This window comes from Cicer arietinum, chromosome 2 (assembly GCF_000331145.2).
Source record: "Cicer arietinum cultivar CDC Frontier isolate Library 1 chromosome 2, Cicar.CDCFrontier_v2.0, whole genome shotgun sequence".
NCBI classification, from domain to species: domain Eukaryota; kingdom Viridiplantae; phylum Streptophyta; class Magnoliopsida; order Fabales; family Fabaceae; genus Cicer; species Cicer arietinum.
The window spans coordinates 1,110,693-1,131,123 of NC_021161.2; the positions used below are offsets into that span (position 1 = coordinate 1,110,693).

The 20,431-nt window shown below is 30.3% G+C and overlaps 1 protein-coding gene across 3 annotated transcripts; it reads right to left on the reverse strand.

Moving 5' to 3' along the window:
- Positions 1–2,352: 2,352 nt before the first annotated feature.
- LOC101491495 (uncharacterized) lies at positions 2,353–9,545 on the reverse strand. Of its 3 annotated transcripts, none has more exons than XM_004489266.4 (4): positions 9,295–9,545; positions 7,628–7,999; positions 3,177–7,544; positions 2,353–2,846 (listed from the first exon to the last, which is right to left on the reverse strand). In XM_004489266.4, the coding sequence occupies exons 1-3, from the start codon at positions 9,403–9,405 to the stop codon at positions 3,222–3,224; spliced, it is 4,806 nt and encodes a 1,601-aa protein (XP_004489323.1). In that variant the 5' UTR covers positions 9,406–9,545; the 3' UTR covers positions 2,353–2,846; positions 3,177–3,221. The 3 variants fall into 3 exon arrangements, with proteins under 3 accessions (XP_004489323.1, XP_004489322.1, XP_004489321.1); XM_004489265.4 differs by having other exon boundaries at positions 3,188–7,550; XM_004489264.4 differs by having other exon boundaries at positions 3,177–7,550.
- Positions 9,546–20,431: the final 10,886 nt, after the last annotated feature.

Here is a 20,431-nt window from a genome sequence, read left to right on the forward strand (position 1 = left end):
CCTACGTTTTAAAAATTTATGTAAGATGATGGTCTTATATTTTTATTTTTTTTCATAAAATTCTTAAATTCTTTTATTTCTATGAAAAAAACTGAGACTTGGTGGAATTTGATGACAGATTCGAGATATGAAAGTGTTATAAAATTCAATCATTTGTAAAAATTGATTAAAAAAATTGGTGATAAGATGTGGGATTAAGATTCAAAAGAGAGAAAATGTAAGATATTTTATGAACTCTTTCATTGTAGTACTTTTCTATCATCTCTATTATTCTAATATATACACATATAATTCAGTCAAAAAAATTATTTTTATATACTGATAATATAAAAAAAAATTACACAGTCGACATAGGATCATCAATTATGTACGTGATTTAAAAATAGCTATGATAAAAATTAAATATTATAATAATTTAATAGTTGTGATTGAATATAGTTTAAAAAATTATTTACACTTACAATTTATTTAAATTAAATTCATATATATATACACATAGAAAGTAACATACATTTTTCATTTTTTGAACAAATAAATATACAAAATATTTAAGTTTAAAGTAAATAATAAAAATGAAAGGTAAGTCATGCAATAGCAATAGAGAGCTAGTTATAGATTGAAAACGAAATCCAGCTAATGGGTTGAGTTGGAAAGTTGAAGTTCATATTTTTATGGATTATTAGTAACGAGTTGGGCCATGCTCTATAATATCCTTCGGCCTCTAATAAATGCCACCTTTATTGAAACCCTCACCACAGTTGAAGTTTCCATTTATAATACAAACATCTTTTCAAATCTCTCCAATTTTTTATATCAAGTAATTGATCTACAAATTTAAAATTAAATAATTGTTTGAGAGAAGGGAATTTCCTTGTACAAACATGATTAAATGTAAGATATATACTTGTCTTGACACTATATTATACTCACAATATATTTAATATTTTGACACTAGATACAAGTTTTTTCAAAATTAGAGAGATTAGTGATTTAGAGGTCCACTATAATTTCGCTGTATTTCTAAAAATTGATAATATACTTTACGGAAACAATAAAGTATCTTTGACTAGAAGTATACTTCTAGAAGGCAGAAAAACAATTTTTTTTCAAAAATACATTTGAGGCTTCCTTTTTTAGAGCTTCCCAAAATTTTAACAAAGGGCACAATAATCCTTCACAATTATATTCGTAAATGCTTCACAAGATCAACAACGTTCGTCAATATGTTGTAAATAACATGTGAACAATGAAAATGGAAACATGGCTGTTTAAGCCAACAACATATATCTATCCCTGTTCTGTTCAGTTCTTAAAAGTATCACGGATTCATCTTTTCAAAACATATATATACATATAGGATAACAAAAAAATTGTGTTTAGCAGTGCTAACATAGTACAAACTCACGAGCTTTATGATGATATAGCAATTACTCCATCCTAAATATATGAGAAGGTTTGGTCTAAGAAAAAATTTGAACCAAAATATATCAATTTTTATTAGTCTAAACACATTTAAAACCAGAGAGTATCGAGAACCAATGACGTAAAACGAAATTAAGGCCAGCGAGAGAAATTGACAATATTTGAATGTAGCCACACACAAATTCCAGTTATGATGCCAAAATGAAAAATAATGCAAAAAGATCAGGGTCGTGTAACAAAGAAAATAGTGACAAATTGGGCATGGTGGCTAACCTGTGCATATATCAATAATAACCAGAATGTGATAAGTAACAAAATTCGGAAGTCAAGAACTACTACGGCAATAACTATATATATGTAACAAAAGTTGAAAAATAAATTGATTTAACAGAAGCCAAACTGGCCTCAAGCCTAGCCAGTTCATCATACATCCACAATCCAATCCTCTCTCCTTCCAAATGTTCGAGAATGAATGGATTGGGCTCACTGCTGTTGCAGAAAAGTAACAGTCAAACACTTTTGATGCCAATTTTCTCTGATTCTAGGCGGGCATTATCATCACACCTGCTGTTTCAGTTAGATATCTACACAGGAAAAAAACTCATCTGCAAAGGGCAATCTGTGGGACCCAGATTTGCACACAACAACCGCATCAGAGGTTCTGATCACTTTCGGCCCATCAGCAGCAAAGGTTGCATCACTTATAACTTCCCCAATTTTTCTGATTTTTCCATAAAATCTGCATATCGAATGAACAGTTACACGCTGCTTTAAACTTCGTACAATCTTAAAAAGGTGCAAATCCGAAACATACACACAAATCTCATAATAAAGGAAATATTTTTTATCAAGAGTAGGTAACAGAAAAAAAGAAGCTTCTCAAATACGCAACTGCTTGCCGGTAAGATCAGGGTCGTGTAACAAAGAAAATAGTGACAAATTGGGCATGGTGGCTAACCTGTGCATATATCAATAATAACCAGAATGTGATAAGTAACAAAATTCGGAAGTCAAGAACTACTACGGCAATAACTATATATATGTAACAAAAGTTGAAAAATAAATTGATTTAACAGAAGCCAAACTGGCCTCAAGCCTAGCCAGTTCATCATACATCCACAATCCAATCCTCTCTCCTTCCAAATGTTCGAGAATGAATGGATTGGGCTCACTGCTGTTGCAGAAAAGTAACAGTCAAACACTTTTGATGCCAATTTTCTCTGATTCTAGGCGGGCATTATCATCACACCTGCTGTTTCAGTTAGATATCTACACAGGAAAAAAACTCATCTGCAAAGGGCAATCTGTGGGACCCAGATTTGCACACAACAACCGCATCAGAGGTTCTGATCACTTTCGGCCCATCAGCAGCAAAGGTTGCATCACTTATAACTTCCCCAATTTTTCTGATTTTTCCATAAAATCTGCATATCGAATGAACAGTTACACGCTGCTTTAAACTTCGTACAATCTTAAAAAGGTGCAAATCCGAAACATACACACAAATCTCATAATAAAGGAAATATTTTTTATCAAGAGTAGGTAACAGAAAAAAAGAAGCTTCTCAAATACGCAACTGCTTGCCGGTTCAAAAATATGTTTGGTACATAGCGTAATCCCTAAATTGAAAAGAAAAAAAAAAAAAAAAAAAAAAAAAAAAAAAAAAAAAAAAAAAAAAAAAAAAAAAAAACAAACTAAATGGAATCAAGGTTGTTGTAATATATTAAGCAGCTTGGGAGGGTCAGAGAGCTTACAAGGGGCTGACCTCTTAAAAAATTGCTTCAAAGAGTGCCATTATCCTACTGCCATGAGGGATGTTTGTAACTGAATCTATCAGCTCCATCCCAACTACCATCAGGTTCCTTTCTTTTTAATGCACCAGCCATCTGAAACATTTTCAAGTGATCCTCCATCAAGGCTTGTGGATTGGAGACAGGCAGCTGCCTCAATCCCGAAGGCAATCTGTCATCTCTGCGCTCGGCATCTGTGCCACCAGGGCCTGAATTAAGATCCAGACTCTGACTTCCCCATTTTCTGTTATCCGGAATTACATTACTTGTACCACCTGGAAGACTCATAACATAGGGACGGGGATATGGAGATGAGACAACACCACCAGGTCCAACTGGCTGTGAGGGCATGGTAGGAAAGCAAAGTCCGCCCACAGTTGATGAATCCATAAACGCTGTTGAACAACCAGAAAAGGCGCTTGAAGATAATGGAAAATTGGTTTCAAAGGGAAATCCTGGGTATGGAAAGGGGGCAGTAGGTGGATATGCAACAGCTGGAGAGGATGAAAGTACTGGCCCCCTGTACATTTCAGGACTAAAGGGTGTGCTACCTGTAGAACCTATGATCCGCTGTGCCCCAGAACTACCGACATAACTCTGCTCTCCTCTACCAGGCAGAAGTGGTGGGACAGTAATTGCAGAATAAGAATTGCCCGGAGGAAACCAAGAATAATTCCCAAATTCAGCATTATTTGTTCTGGTGCCATGAACAGCACTTGAAAATGGCACGCTACTTTTCATCTGCAGACTACGAACTGGGACTTCAGTGCTAACTTCATCAAGACCTGGCCCATTATTTAAATCAAAGTCTCGTGAGACACTTCCGCCATTAGATAACCCACTGGACAATGAAGGTTTACTTGGTAAACAAGGAATATCCAGTTTACCCATAGAGAAATTTCCAGCTTCGGCAGTCTCATCCATTCTGTTTAAATCAAGATCCAGTCCCACAGTGCTGCGGTCATGTGGTCCGGATTCTAAGGAACCTCGGTAAGCAACGTCATCAAAACTCCTTTCATCTGCAACATTTAAATCAAAATCTAAAGGAGGGCGCCCTTGTTTGACAGATGTGGCGTCAACACAAGGCATATCATTAGTATTTGATGGCATCTCAGCATTTTTCCTAGGTTCAGCTGGCCGGAATGCACTTGTAGCAGCTGACCCTTTCCATCCAAGTTCCCCTTTACTCCGTAATGGATTTTCTGGTGGAACAACCGGTCCTTTGGCAGCAGAAGCCACTGTAATTGAAGCATGGAAAGCCCCAGAGAGGGACGGAATGGGAAATGGCAATGGACACGAAACATGAACTGCAGATGAACTGGTAGGTTCTTCCTGTCTAACAATATCCCCTTGGATTACATCTTCAACAGGGTATCCTTCATTTAAATCGAAGTCCAGTTTAACAGCTGCATCAGAACCAGTGGCAGTTGGTGACGGATTAGCACCACCCACATTCAATTCTCCAGCAACCACAGATTTCTTTCCTTCTAGGTTAGACTCACTTGTTTTGGGAACATCATTATCTTTTCCAGGTACAATTGGTACATCTGGTTTTACTGATGAACTAGAGCAGTGGCCAATAACCTCTTCTCTACCAAAATTCTCTTCAAACCGGTTATTAACACCATCTGCAACTGATGAATCCAGATCCATTCGTTTTTCATCAGGTTTATTCTCAAAGGGCTTCCCGTTATTAGCAATTTCATCCCTGGCGATCGTCAAAACATTACCAGAAGCAGGTGACATGACATTCTCCCTTATTAAATCAATGGACTCAGATTTATCTGCAACAGGAGAGCCTTTTTGCATTGGTATAACCATACCTGTGACTTTCTCTGCACTGATCTGGCTCTCATTATCTACACCTGGAGATAACTCAGGCGATTTTTTACCATGTTCATTTTCATTCATAACACTTGCAACAGCTTTTGGAACCAACATTTTCTCATGCTCTGCGATACGGTCATCCATGTTATCAATCTTCTGATCATCATTGAAAGAGGAAGTCCTTGACTTCAATTTAGAGTCTGAACTACTGCTGCTTTTAGCCCATTGAGTACCCATTTCCCTCTGCTCCTGAAAACGCTCAGCTCCCCCAGCTTCTGCATGAGACTCCTTTCCAGCTGGATACATAGTTTCAGAAGTATCCTCTTTGGTGTCAGGCCGTAAGCATGGACCTTCAGCATTCTGTATTGCATCTGTAGTAGAGAAATTTATTTGAGTTCTACCATCACCAGTTTTCTCCACACAGCTAGATGAAATGGCTTCACCATCTGAAAAATCACGCAATGTTGTTGTCACAGGATGCCTAGAATCATTTTTGAATTGCAAAGGCTCAACAGTATTCAGAGGATGCTCTCCAGAAGCCCCACCATCAGATTGTCTGAGAGTGCGAACAGCTGCTTCAAAAGAATGTCTCAACTTGGAATCATTCCCAGAGCTTGATTCATCAGCTGCAGGAGACTTCCTCTCCGGTGAGGCATTTTCAGATCTGGCCATTTCTCCCGCAGCCACAGAAGCAAGAAGATTCATCCCATCATCTCCGGGGGAAACAGAGGCACTTGCTTCAGAAAATTTTACACAGCTCTCAACTAATGCATTCATGGGGCTTAAAGAAGCATCATAAGTCTGACCTGATCTGGAAACAAATCCAGATGAAGAACTAGTTGTTTTTGGCGTATCTGTTGCTTTATCACCATCTTCGTTAACCCTGCACCGCTCATGCACCGGTGGAGAACCCTTAGCTTCATCAGAACCAGTAATTTCATTAGCATTGGATACATCGTTTAACACATTCAACGCATGGGTCTGCATACAATCAGTTTTAGGTTTAACTCTCCTGTCCTGACTCTCATTCTTGTCGGCAGGAGGTGATGTTTTGCCACATGGGATGGCATGTTCGTCAAAAGAACCCCCACTAGCTCCCCTTGAAGGACTGCGACCAGTGTTTGGCAACCGGAGAATCAGCCGCTGATTGTGACCGTGATCGGCAAGGGGCTGATCAGATGGTTTTTCATGGGACATTCGAGTTGGGGAAACTTTATCAGAAGGTGAATTTCTTGTTGAATTCTTTGCAGAGCTATGATCCTTCTGAACTACAGCAACGCCAGCTCCATGTACACCGTTACTTGACTTCCGAGTTCGGGATGCACCACCAGCAACTTTGCTCACACTCATTGACGCTGCAGTGGAGCTCTTTGCATCTTCCCGGCAAGAACCAATAGTCTTTGCATGGTCACTAGAACAAGATATGCTGTTGTTTTGAGATTGACTAGAACTGCTGCTCCTCTCCTCCTTGATAGGTGTTAGAGGTAGATCCGATGTCGTTGCTCCAACGAGTTTAGTATTTTGATCTTTTGCATTGCTTCCTACTGAAACAGTCATAGATTTAGTTGATCCAGGGGATGAAGAGAACTTGGATAGTGCTTCTCCAGAATTAAGTTTAGCTTGAGAATTTTTGGATGATGAAGGTTGAATAGGAGAGCTCTTTGCAACATTCTCAGAGGATCCTCCAGTTTTCCTATTTGCGGAGTGTGAAATGTCAGAAGGTGGTGCTGGCTTTGCAGGCCAAGAAACAGCACGGGTTGAACTAGATTTTGAGTCAGTCATGTTCATTTCAGCTTCAACACGTTTCTTCCATGTGTCTACCAAACTCCTGGCTTTCCTCTGAATTTCAGAATTTTTGTGGCTACGTAAATTATTAACAGATTTTCCAACATTACAGGTTTGTAGTGCATGAAGGTTCACAGGAAGCTTATCCAGAGCACGAAGTAAAGCTAACAAAAATTCTTCAGACTTATCAACATTACCATCACCAATTTTTCCCTTATGGACCTCCTGCAGCCATTCATCTAGCACAGGCAAACCCCTGAGCTGTACGAACCAGCCAAGACAGTCATAGCGATCTGTGAGCGCTATTACATCAACAAGCATTATTCGCCCAGCCAGATCTATTTTTTTATCAGCACTGTCAGGTTGCATGAGCTGTACAAATCTTTCAACTCCTTCAAAGTCCACAAGCCCACCTTTATCAGTGATTTTAGCAATCTCAGACCTTAGTGTGCCCTCTGGTCTGAATTGACTAGAATCTCCATCTTCTACTTTAAATAATCGCTCTTTTTTAGATGAATCAGATCCCTGATCACCTCTCTCTCTCTTTTTTCCTTTACCCTGTACACCAAAGGAAGAACTATTTTGAATGTTATCAGAACCAGATTTCAATGACTGTGTTGATGATGGACCATTCAAGGGTTTTGGGGAACGGCCTCCTGATTGCACAGCACCGTGCATTTCTAGTTTTGTCTTGTCTAATAACTGGTCAACTTCTTCCTGCTGTTCCTGGATCCATTGAAATATCACAAACTTATCAATATACAGTTATACACAAAATTTAGTGAAAGAAAATAAAGACTTACATTAATATAATCTTTATCAGTTAGCCACCGTAAACAGTTGTTATCAATGTCGTACACTCGTCTACAAACAAATGCGGATATCCCTGAAGGAAGTTCAACACCTTTACGGAGAAATGCGACTTTACAAGGATGGAGTAATGATGCAGCATATATCTCATCCTTGTGAAAGGAGTAGAAGACTTCGTTTGGTGCAGCTTCCACTACAATCCCTTTAGCGAGCTTCAAATCAGCAGGTCGGTAAAACCAATTCACTTGTAAACTTGGATTTTCTTCTTTATGGAACGTTAACTTGCGAATTATTCCAATAAAAGGAGGTGAGTCCTGGGGTGGTTTGAAAAGTGCACAGTCACCAACACGAATCTTGCGTCCATCCTACAACAATTAGCAAAGACTATTAGTTAAATCTAACAAAATTCAGGACCACAGCAAGCAGGAACACGAGAAGAAGGAAGTCGACAAGGATATTAAATTAATCTAAAAGCAATTGAAGCAAATAAACTAATTAGCGAAAACAAGTAACGGAAACAAAGATGGTCATATATAAATAGAAATTTGAAAAAGATGCAAACCGTAACTGATTTACAAACACGTTAAAAGCAAATCGAAGTTCAAAAGGCAAACAATCCAACCATCATAACGTAGCTGCGATAGAACTCAAAAAACAATGAATCATTAAGATAAAAACCAATGTCTTAACCGCAATTGTGGAAACGTCATCAATATATAACAAAATTGGAATAAGATGACAACTATAAATGATTTACAAATATGTTAAAAATAAATTGAAACTCAAAACTGCAATCAATTCAACCATCAGATAACGGTTAAGATTGAGCTGAAGAAAATCAACTCATTAAGGAAAAAACAAGTGTTTCAAAAAACAATCTGCAACAGAGAATGTCGCATCATTAACAAAAAGCATATATAGAAATTTTGAATAAGATACCAAGCATAAATGATTTACAAATATGTTAAAAATAAATTGAATCTCAAAAGGCAATCAATTATACAGTCAGAACAACTTAATTAAAAACAGCGCCATCCGAGATTGCAGACATGTCATCGAGTCTTTTCGCATAAACACAACTGCATTGCGGTTGGAATTGACTCTAAATCAGCAGCATTTGACTAAAATTTTCCCGCAATAACAACCATGACTTAAAAGGTTGTGGTGACCATTTCGATCACACAAACACAAATGAGCCCCAAAGACAATCAAAATAAAATCACATCACAAGGACAGCAACCACCAAAACACCTCGAAAAAATATTATTAAAAATAATAAAAATAATAAAACCAACCCCCAAATTCTCTTTTTTCCCCTAAAATTAAAAATAAGTACACATTAACCAAATAAAAAAAAGTACACCTTTCATCAAAATTAAGATCGAGACTCACAAAAAAAGGGTAGAATCAAACTCAAAACCTTGAATCATCAGAAATTAACAAAAATGAAAAAATAAAAACCAAGTCAAAATCAGAAACAAAAGCTAATAATAAGCTGGTAGATATCCAAATTAATTAATTTCAATTAAATTTACCAACTTATCATGATAATCAAAAAAGGAAAGAACATAAACAAAGTACAAAAAAGCGTGGAAATTTCATTACATCAAAACTAAAAACAAAACAAAAACAAGATTTAGTGGAAAAAATTGATATATACTTTGCATATAAATTGAGACGGTGAAGAAACAGGGACTACAGTGGTCGCGTTAGAAGGTACAGGCCACATGTGCCGATTGTGTTTCCACTTCTCACCACCGAACCCATGCATAATCCTCCATCTTCCGAATCGATCCAAGCTTCGTCCCTGAAAAGAAACATCAATTCCAAAATCGAATTCTCACAAACCCTAGATTCGAAACAATTCAAAGAAGAAGAAACCCTAGATCAAGCAAGATCTCTTCTTCAAATACAACATGGTTACAAAAAGATCGAATTCGAAGTAAAAAGGGTTGAAAGAGGTAGGTGAATTTTGATTTCTAGGGCTTAGGTGGAAAAAAGGGGAAATTTGAATTAATTTTTTTTTGGGACCGAAGAGAAAGGGAAAGATTTTTTGTTTGTGATGGTTGAGGTGGTGATTGTGAAGATCGATTAACTTTTTTTATTTTTGATTGTGTATGGAAATAGAGAGAATCTGAGAGATTTTCTGCGAAGGAAGCGCGACGATGATGAGAGAGAAAGAGGAAAGAGAGAGAAGATAGATAGAAAGAAAAGAAAGAGAGGTTGGGTGAGAAGAAGAGTGAGAATCGCGAAAATGTCGAGATTTTGAGACAATAATAATATTGAGAGAAAATTTTGGGGGGTTTTTTATTTTTGTTTTTAAGGTAGTTTCTATGATTGATCACAAATAGGATTTTTATTTCTTTTAAGAATTTCATTTGATTATGAGAAGAAGAAAATATAAATTTTAAAAAATAAAAATAAATATCAAGGAGTTGAGTACTAATAATTTGGAATTTGGTCTATTGAGAAATAAAATTTGTTTATTTTAGAAATTGACTCATTTCATTTAAACGATTTTTGTTGTGTCAGTAAATTTTATAGAAATATATCACTTTTTAGATAAAATATTTCTATTTAATTTTTCAACTTTTGCTTTAAGGATATTTGTTTACGTATTTAATTTATAGGGTATAAATGATATATCTTTAAATTCTCTATCTTTTATAAATTTGTTTTTATTTCTCTCAACTAAAATTTTCTTTTTTATTTAAGTATTTTTATTAACATATTTTAATCATTAATTTTTTTCTGAAATCGTCAAAATCAGTCAACATCAAAAGTAAAAAATTAAATTCCTAATTTATATTTATAATCAGTTTAAATAAACTTTACACTATTAATCAATTACAATATCTTATTATTAAAAAGTTAAGACTTTTACAATGAGATTTATAAATTTACAAATATTTTATGTTTCCAAAACAAAACTTTGAACTCTTTATTTTAATCGTATTATTTATCATTTATTTTTTCTTATTTATTATTTATCATTATAGTTTCTTTTAAGGAATATTTTAATTTTTTTTAATTCAAAATTTTGGTTTTTTATTTTTTTAAATGTAAACTTTTTTGTATTTACATAATTCAATTTGTTGAGTAAAAAAACATGTATTTGAATATGGCCTTTAAGATATGGTGATTCAATTTCTTATGTGACAACCAGTTGATTGTGTGACATTGTGTTGGTGTAATATTATTTATGGACTTATGTTTATGTTATCAAAGCAAACGTTAATTTTAGTGGTAAATTTTTATTCGAGTAATATATAAATCTTAAAGATTAAGATGTTATTTTTCTCTCTAAAGTATTCATTTTTATATTATTTATTGTTATGTAAGGTCAATAGGACCCATTCAAACTTAAAATAAAATTTTAAACCTTAAAATTTTGGATTAATAAAAACTTAAATAAAAGTTAACTTAATTATAAATATGTAATATGATATCACAGTAATAAACATTCACTTACATCAATCCATAGAGATGCGAGTTTTATTTTCGTCATGATCTAATTTTAAATCTATATTTTTTATTATAAGTTTGAACTTAAATGTAGTAAAAATTAATTTTATTTATTTATAAACCTTGGGTTATTTTTTTAATTTAAAAAGGTTTATATACAAATATTTGCTTTAAAACTCTAAATATGTTTGTTGGCTAAAGATAGTAATTTAATTTTTTATCAAGCATGCTTAATTATTTAATTTGCTACGTGATAACAAAACAAGTAAAAGTTTGTCATTCAAACTAAAGTATAGAATGAGTAAAAAATAAGTGAACAAAAATAAGAGAACGGCCACAAAACGTGGGCCTGCCAAACGACGTCGTTTGATTATTATTTTTACGCACGTGGCTTCTTGTGTTCGTGTAGTGTCGTACGTTTACTTTCTTTTACTCACCAAACCCCGTAACACTGTTACTTAGTTACTAATAATCCTTTTGACAAAATTGTTGGTATTTTGCCCTTCTTAGAAAAAAAGTCCATTTTGATTAATTGTGTTATTTTCAAAAATAAAATTAGTTAAATATATTTATTAACAAGAAGTTAATGTTATACACGTCATCTATTTTATTAGGTCAAATTATATTACTTGATACACATTTTTTTAAGAACTAATATAAGAAAATGCAGTATAGTGTAATACCATTGAATGTATGTGTAAAAAATTTATATTATTAGTACATAAAAATTATTTTCAATAATAGTTAATGGAGTATAGTTAGATGAGTTTTTAATTAGATAAGTTGAAATATACTAAGTTTTTAATTAGATAAGATGAAATATACTAAGTTTTTTTTTTCAACGATCAATATTGTGATTCAAATTCGAATTTTCTTAAAAAAGTTGTCATGAACTGAAATTCATTAATCACTTAAATCTAATTACTTATTTCATCAAAGATCTATTATTATATTAACTAACTAATAAAATACATAGTCTTCTTTGTTTTTCTTATTTAATAGATAGTATTGAGTTGTTAAATATAATTTTTTGCGATACAGTGGGCCAAGACCAAGAAAAAAATGTTTTGAGTTGTTATTACAATTTTTTTAGTTTTCATATAAATTGTTGTTTATTAATTTTCTTTTAGTTCATTTTGTATTGTATTGTCCTATTTGTTCTTTAATTTTTTATGGAAAAAACATGTATATTAGTATAATTTTATTTATTTTTTATAGAAATTTGCAAGAGTTTTGTCCGGAGTTTAATTTTCTTTGGAAGAAATATGTATATTAGTATAATTTTGTTTCTATTTTTACAGATATTTACAAAAATTTTGTCCAAAGTTGATAATATTTTATATAATTTACAAAATAAAGAAAGGGTCAGATGAAAGAGTCAAAAAAAATAGAGAAGATGAAATGAATTTCTCGTGATTGATTTGAAATAAAAATATAATAGTAGAAGATAGAACAAAACAAGTAAAATTTATTACTTTTTACGATCTCTTTAAAATAAATAATAAAAAATAAAAAATGCTATTTTGTTATTAGTTTTCCAATTATGCCATTATTTACTCTGTGTTTCTTAGTGATATTTTTGCTTGGGTTCTCCGGTTATCTTGAGTAATAAAAAATGAGAAATGCTATTTTGTTATTATTTTTCTAATTATGCCATTATTTACTTTGTGTTTTTTATTATCTTTAATATTTTTTAATGATATTTTTTTGTTATTTATTATAATTATCTTTATGTTAGTACATATATTGTTGTTGACAAGTTTTCTTTGATTGGTAGTTTTGTTGTATTCAAATCTTTTATTTTTCTTTTGAAGGAACATATGTGCAAAACTACTTTTATAAAACTTCTTGTTAATTGTATTTATTGATTTGATGATTTATTATATTTGTTTTCATGTATTTAAATTGCTAAGTGTGTCATTTCGATTTTATTATTTTAACATTAGCGTTGAAAAATAATAATTAATTTGGATGAATATTTTATTTTACAAAGGCTAAACTGTATTTTACAATTAAATGCATTAAAAATAAATGAATAGTGTTTTAATTCTTTACTGCATGCACCCCTTGGTCCAGTTCATTCTCTTTTACTTATGGGCCCTTTCTATATTGGGCCAGACTACTTTTCATTGTCTTATAGTCTGGTTACTTGTAGCACCTCCATCTAGCTCGCTAAACCTCCTCTTCCTCGCATAAATATTTGTTATTTATGAAATGAACAGGGAAATTAGTCATTTAAATTGAGAGCATCGGTCAAATTAATCACTGAATTTTATAAATTAGCAAATGCATTCATGAAATTATAAAATAGTAATTAAAATAATTGAAATTTAAAATTTTATCGTTAGAGATTATGATATTATATAATAATTAAAAATTTTGACACCTCAAGAGTGACCTCATATCAATTTCATCATAACATGAATTAATTTTTCGATGAAAATTAAATATTTTATAAATTATTTTATCCATAATTAGTTTGTGCTCTAATTACAATTACTTACAAGTTTATCTCAACGATAATAAAATTTCATCGACAAATTTATCTCCAAAAATATGACATTGATGCAATGTGGATATGCTACATATTCAACTATAATGTCATGTCAAAATATATTACGATAAAAATTTACACATGAACAATTTTGATCGATATTTTACAATTTAAAAAATCTATTTATAAATTGACAAAATTTAAAAAGTTAATTGACTGACGTTTACAATTTCATTGATACATTTGCATATTTCATTATTCACTCATATTTATACTTATTTCTTCTTGATATTTGAACCCCTTATTTATTTATCCCCATTTTATTCGGACCTAACATTATTAACTTTAGGAAATAACATGCATCACACGGTCAAAAACATCAACATTAAACAATTTCTCAAGGTAAATGATGATTAGAAGTAACACATGTAACAACAGAATATAAAATAGTGAATAATGGTCTCTAATACTGAGAAGTCCTATTAGACTACTCGTTGACCTCCTCTAGCAAAAAACTTAAAAACAATTTGTCGTTATTTGAGCTATAAAGATGCGAACCATTATTTAATGTCACCATGACCAAAAATCAAATGTTTTGGACGATCCAATTTATATCATTATGTGGAGCTTTAGTATGATCCAAAGAGTGACTCACGTCATACGATAAGAAAAAGTATTTATTATTACTAATTTCACATTGACAAAATAGGTTAAGGATAATAGCTTGACTCAATTTTTTTCCCTTAATATCAACTCACAATACCTTAGGCGATCAATCACTAATAAAAACAACAATTTATCATAAATATATGATAATATTTATCATAAATACATGAAAGAGAGTTGTGGGATCTATTTATAATTGGTAATAATTAATATTGATATAAAAACACATTCAAAATATTGATTCACACATTTGTTATGATAGGGGTTTATTGAAGATGAAGAAATTATGTTACTTGCACTTTAAAAGTTGATCATGGTTCAAATATAACATTGGCCTCATAGACCCATGCTTCTTGTATTTATAGATGTTGGATGTGTTCATTCGAATATTGAATGCAAATACAATCGTTGGACATATTTATCAAATTATTAAACATTTATTCTTTTTTTTATTGATTAAGAGTGAGATCACTCTTAACTTTATAAGAATATTCTCAACTTTTTATGGAAAAAAATGAGTCAAAATAAATACTACTGATGTGTTACATTAAAAATTGTGTATGTGTCATAAATTTTTGTAATTTACAAATAATTATTTGTCATCTAATAAAAAATATGTAGATAATATTATGATATCTTAATCGAAATTGATTTGTACAATAAAAAATTGATTTGTTGGATTGTCATTATTTTTCGAGTGTAAATAAGCAAAATAAAATAAAATAAAAAGATAAAATAGTGATGAATGCTCTAATTTCTAAGATTCTTCTCTGCTACTTCTATAGAACAACATCCGCAAAATAAGCAATTGTGCATTTCGCTTTTGGCCAAGCAAAAAGCCTTAAAAGAAAGCAGTGAAATTAATTAAATTTTTGTATTGTGACTCCTGCAACAGCAGACCAGTATATGGTTAGGAACATATCCTCTTTAACACACAAACCAAAAACAACCATATTATAGTACAAGGAAAATCCAATTAAATGTCACCACTAATTGGTCCACCATAGCAATTTTGGCATGCCCCTACATCATGTACGGTTGATGGTGAAAACACACACACATAAGCATTAGGAACATGCACCATATAGCCACCTCTTCTAGCCCATTTCATCAAAAGGGTATGCATATGTTAATTTCAAATTTTAAAAACATGTGTCATTTTAGGTCTAATTGAATTTTCAACATCATTGCATTTTTTTAGGCTGAAACGGATTTTCCAAGGGGATAGTTGTATTGAAATTTATTTAAGGTATGTTTCGGAGTTGGATTTTGCTTATTTAAGGTATGTATGCTAGATGGATTTTGGAGAAAATTGTTTTAAAGGATTAAATATATATTTAATATTTTAAAATAATAATTAAAAGAATAACATAATAAATAAATACATAATATAATGTTGTTTTTTTAATTTTTTAAAATATTAAATATATATTATAATATAGATTTAATCATTCAAAACATTTGCCTTTAAAATTATTCAAAAATTAATTCGCAAATAGATCCTAAGGAATAGAAGTTATCATCTTCTATACATTATCATTTGATACCGAATTTCTAACAATATATTATTTTTTATTCTTCATTATAAATTTGTTTTTTAATTTTTATATTTCTTCTGAATAGCGACAAAGCTGACCATTATTTGGAGAGAGGTCAAATATAAAAAAAAATAATAGTAATAAAACATATTTAAAACTAAAATATGAAACTTAACTAATAAGCACAATAATTTACGATAATTTTTATTTATATAAGATGTAAATTAAAGAAATATAAAAGGAATACCAAATAACAATTATTATTTAAAAAAGTCAAATTTGACACTCTCTAAAGAGTCAAATTTATCAATTATTAACATTATATTAAATAAACTTATAATAACTATTTTTAATGTAGACAATTAAGTATTTTCAAGAAACTCATAATCTATTTTATTTTGAATCTTTATTTTAAAATTTTCATTCCTGGCAAAACACTACCCTTCACCTTGCTTCGGACCCATAATATAGTTTTGACCTATATTATGTCATGAGTACCATTTCGCATAGATAAAAACAAGGTATAAAGAAGTCTTTATGTCCTGGTTTAATGTTATATTGAACTTTATGTCTCGGATTTGAATTTGATATATCGCTTGTGTGAGTTAATTATGGTTGAATTTATCATTTATTTAAAAATAAAAAAAACATAAAAAAATAAAAGAAAACAAATAGTACTTTTATTAATAACCACCTTCGTTCCTAAATATAAGATACTTTTAAGATATTTTCATCACTTATTATAAGATCTTATTTTAATTTCAACTATATTAATGTTTTTTTTATAAACATATCTATCATTAATTTGCATACTTTTCTGCAATCAATAATAAATATTATAATAGAAATATGAACTAATTCTCTCTCTCGAGGGTAGGAATGAGAATAGGCCAGGTCTAGCCTATGTTCTAAAAAAGTATATTTAGTTAAAAATATCACTCTACAAGCCACATAATAAGTCGTTTATGCCGACCTATTTAAATAAATATAAATAATATTTTTGTACTATTATAATTGTAATTTTAAATTTCGATATTTTTGTTATATATATTCAACTTTTAGTAATTTACGTATATAAAGTCATATTCTTCAAAATGTGATGTTAAATATCAAAATAGAACTTAATCTTATTGATATATTAACTCGTTAATCTATTTAAAGATATGTTTGATTACTTATTCAAAAATGTTAAAATAAAATATACTTTAAAGTATGCTAACATGTCATATCAGACTTTTATCAAAGTCAGACTCATAACTAAAAAGTAAGCATATGACATGCCATATGCCAAACTTATGCTTTTAATTTTTTTACAGGTTAAGCTCAGAATTAGCAAAACTTAACTTAACCCAACCTATTTTCATCCCTACTCGAGTGTAAATTTTTATAAAAAATATAAATTCTTAACAAATTTAATATTGTTATCCACCTTATTAATTATCGTGATTTAGTCAATATAATACTATATTTAGAGATAAGGGACAAATATAGTATTCGATATTTATGATTATTATAAATGTTGAATAAGAGATATTAAATTGAGAGTAGTGTGTGCAATATTAATAAAATAGGATAATTAAAAATAGATAATAAATATATTATAGGACATATAGATTATATATTAAGGAAAGTAAGTCTACTAAAAAAAACTATGTATTGTAGGTATTTAATTTGTTCATTTTTTACAAATTTATCTCAAATACTATTTAATATATAAATGTGTTCAAATCTAACTTCTCATCTTCTAAAATATGTAATAGTATTAATTAAAAATACATTTAAAAAATAATAAATATTTTTTTTTTGACAAAAATACTAAATATATATATAGTAATTAAAAACAGAGCTTATTAGGGACAAGCTTATTAAAAAAAATCAAATTAAGAACCTGACATTTAATATATTTGATTATCTCTTAATTATGTCACACCATATTATTTGAGCAGCACCATCATATAGTTAATTGATTTTGTTATGTGTGATATATATCTATGATGGGTCACCTTCCAAAACCCACTTTAGAAATGGAATAGCATACTAGACCATAGTCAAGAGATCCTCACTCCTCACATGGTTTGTCTTTTCCTTCTTTGATGTTTATGATTTTGTTGAAATAGTTATTTTGTGCATTGAGCTTTTTGATAAGAAAGGAACCGTCCAAACCCCACGGGTTTTTGATGTTGATGGAGGAAAGTGATTGATTATTTATGTTGTTGTTTTCTTTTGAGATGTTTATTAGACTATATTATAATTTTCTATATGTGGCACTATGAAAGCAACGTTTTGAGAACGTATCAAAAGTACTGTTTACTATTTGCTTCTTTAATTTGATTAAGACATATAATTGTTTTCTATTAAGCTTATAATAATTTATTTTATTTTTTATGTATAAATAATTAATGAAAAATGGGATTTATAGTCATAAATTAATTAAAAGAGTGGACGAGCATTACATGTTCTTTCGTGAGGGACAACTGAGCTTATGATGGCCACATATGCATGTGGGATACCTGTTATGATTGTGACATGTAAATCATAGTCCATTCATTTTAAATGAGAAAAAATTGCATCATTCTTTTATTTTATTTTTTAAGTTTATTCTACTTGAAATAATATATTCTAACATTAAATATAAATATATTTTTTTAGTAGAAATTCGAATCACGTTAGCATCATTCTTTTATTTTATTTTTTAAGTTTATTCTACTTGAAATAATATATATTCTAACATTAAATATAAATATATTTTTTTTAGTAGAAATTCGAATCACGTTAGTTCATTCTATTACATCTAATAGCGTTAGTAAAGTTGTAATATTCTATTTGATAAAACAAATATTATACTACAAATAGGAATTAAAACTCAAACAAAAATCCCAATTGCACACATCTTCTATTACACTCGAGACAAATCAAATAATTAGACTACCATTAACCTAATTACACATTATTTTTTTTTTCCTTTTCTTTCATCCACCGTCAAGACTAAATTTTAAATTTTCTATTACTTAATACTATAGATCAAAGTCAATATTTTTAAATAATATTATTTTCACTTCACCAGATAGACCAAATACATACAATATAGATAAATGTAAAATTGTCGTGCACCAACTTACCATTCAATACTATTTTAAAAAGTATCAAAATGTATCATTGTATCTGCATAAGATATGACACGGGAACTCTAAGCCACTAAAATATAAGTTGTCATACTCTCTAGATAACGAATACTCCAAAAACAAAGATAAGAAGAGTCTTCACTTTCGCACCCCTTGAACAATTACAAGCATTTGGAGAAATAGCACATTGCTTCACCAAATATGACTTTATAATAAACAATACTCTAATTTACAACCTCCATACAAACAATAACAGTTTCAATTAAACAATCTCATTCCAACATATGTGAGCATAAGAGTACACATTAGTGTTGAACCTCGACGAAAGTACTTTATATTGCGCCAACTCTATTGACTAGGTATACATTTCCTGCAAACTAAAATTATCCAACAGAGCAATCCACTTACCTAACAAATCCCCTCCCATTGAAACAATCCACTCATCCACCTCCACCCATCTCTGCCAACTCCGATCTCATTCCTCATTATATCATCCATTGATACATTTTTATCAACATCCAAACTAAACATTATACTTAATCTATTTCTTAGCAAACAATCTTAAGAATATTATTAATACACCAATTTAGTAAAAAAATTACTTAATCTCAAATACTATTTTTTTTTTTTATAAACTAAACCTCAAAACATACCGCTGACTTAAACATTAGTATGTATATAACAAATTATTATAAAAACTAGTTAATACTCCTATATGCCAATGAGATACTTTAAGACTAACATTATATATATGAAAATAAAAATGATTTAACTATCAATATTATTTTAATCTTATTACATTTTTTACAAACAGTATAATTAATGGTTTATTATTCAACGAATAGATTAATGAAAATAACATTGTAAATAAAGTTATTAGTATTATTGAAAATTTAATTATTGTTTTTGAATTTATTTACACAAATGTTATGAATAAGTAGTAACACATACTAATGTATAATTTTACATACTACGTACGTACGACCCCACCACGTGTACGTCGGACGATACATAGTTGTTTATAGATTTCGGTTCGAAAAATATATTGGCAGTTTATAAAAAATTATACCTCATAATAATGGTTTATTTTTATATTTCAACTAAATTTCATTTATTTAAAATTATTTTTGCAGTGTTTTTTTCTATTGGAGTGTTAGTAAAAGTTTCGTTTTATAATTTTAAAATAATATTGGTGATAGTTGAAAAATGACAAATAATATTATTTTGATTGATAATTTTTTTTGTATTCTATAATGGTTTAATTTTTTTTCTTTTTTTTCTTTCAGATAATATTATTTTATTGAAATTAATGCTCAACCAAACGAAAGATCAAAATATTTTAGGGTCAGAAAACAATATATTTGTAGTACCATTTTGGGGTTGGAGTTTTCCTAGCAAAAGCTAACATCCTTCCTCAAAGATAAATAAATTGAGAGTACATGCACAATTTTTTATAAATCAATTTAATTTTATGACTTAATTACTAATATACACATACCTATGCTAAAAATT

Coding starts and splice junctions, on each gene's coding strand:
- LOC101491495 (XM_004489265.4), bottom strand. CDS start 9,405: ATGCATGGGTTCGGTGGTGAGAAGTGGAAACACAATCGGCACATGTGG. Junction 8,000..9,294: donor CGTCTCAATTTATATGCAAA/GTATATATCAAT, acceptor TAATTGTTGTAG/GATGGACGCAAGATTCGTGT. Junction 7,551..7,627: donor CTGATAAAGATTATATTAAT/GTAAGTCTTTAT, acceptor CAATGGATCCAG/GAACAGCAGGAAGAAGTTGA.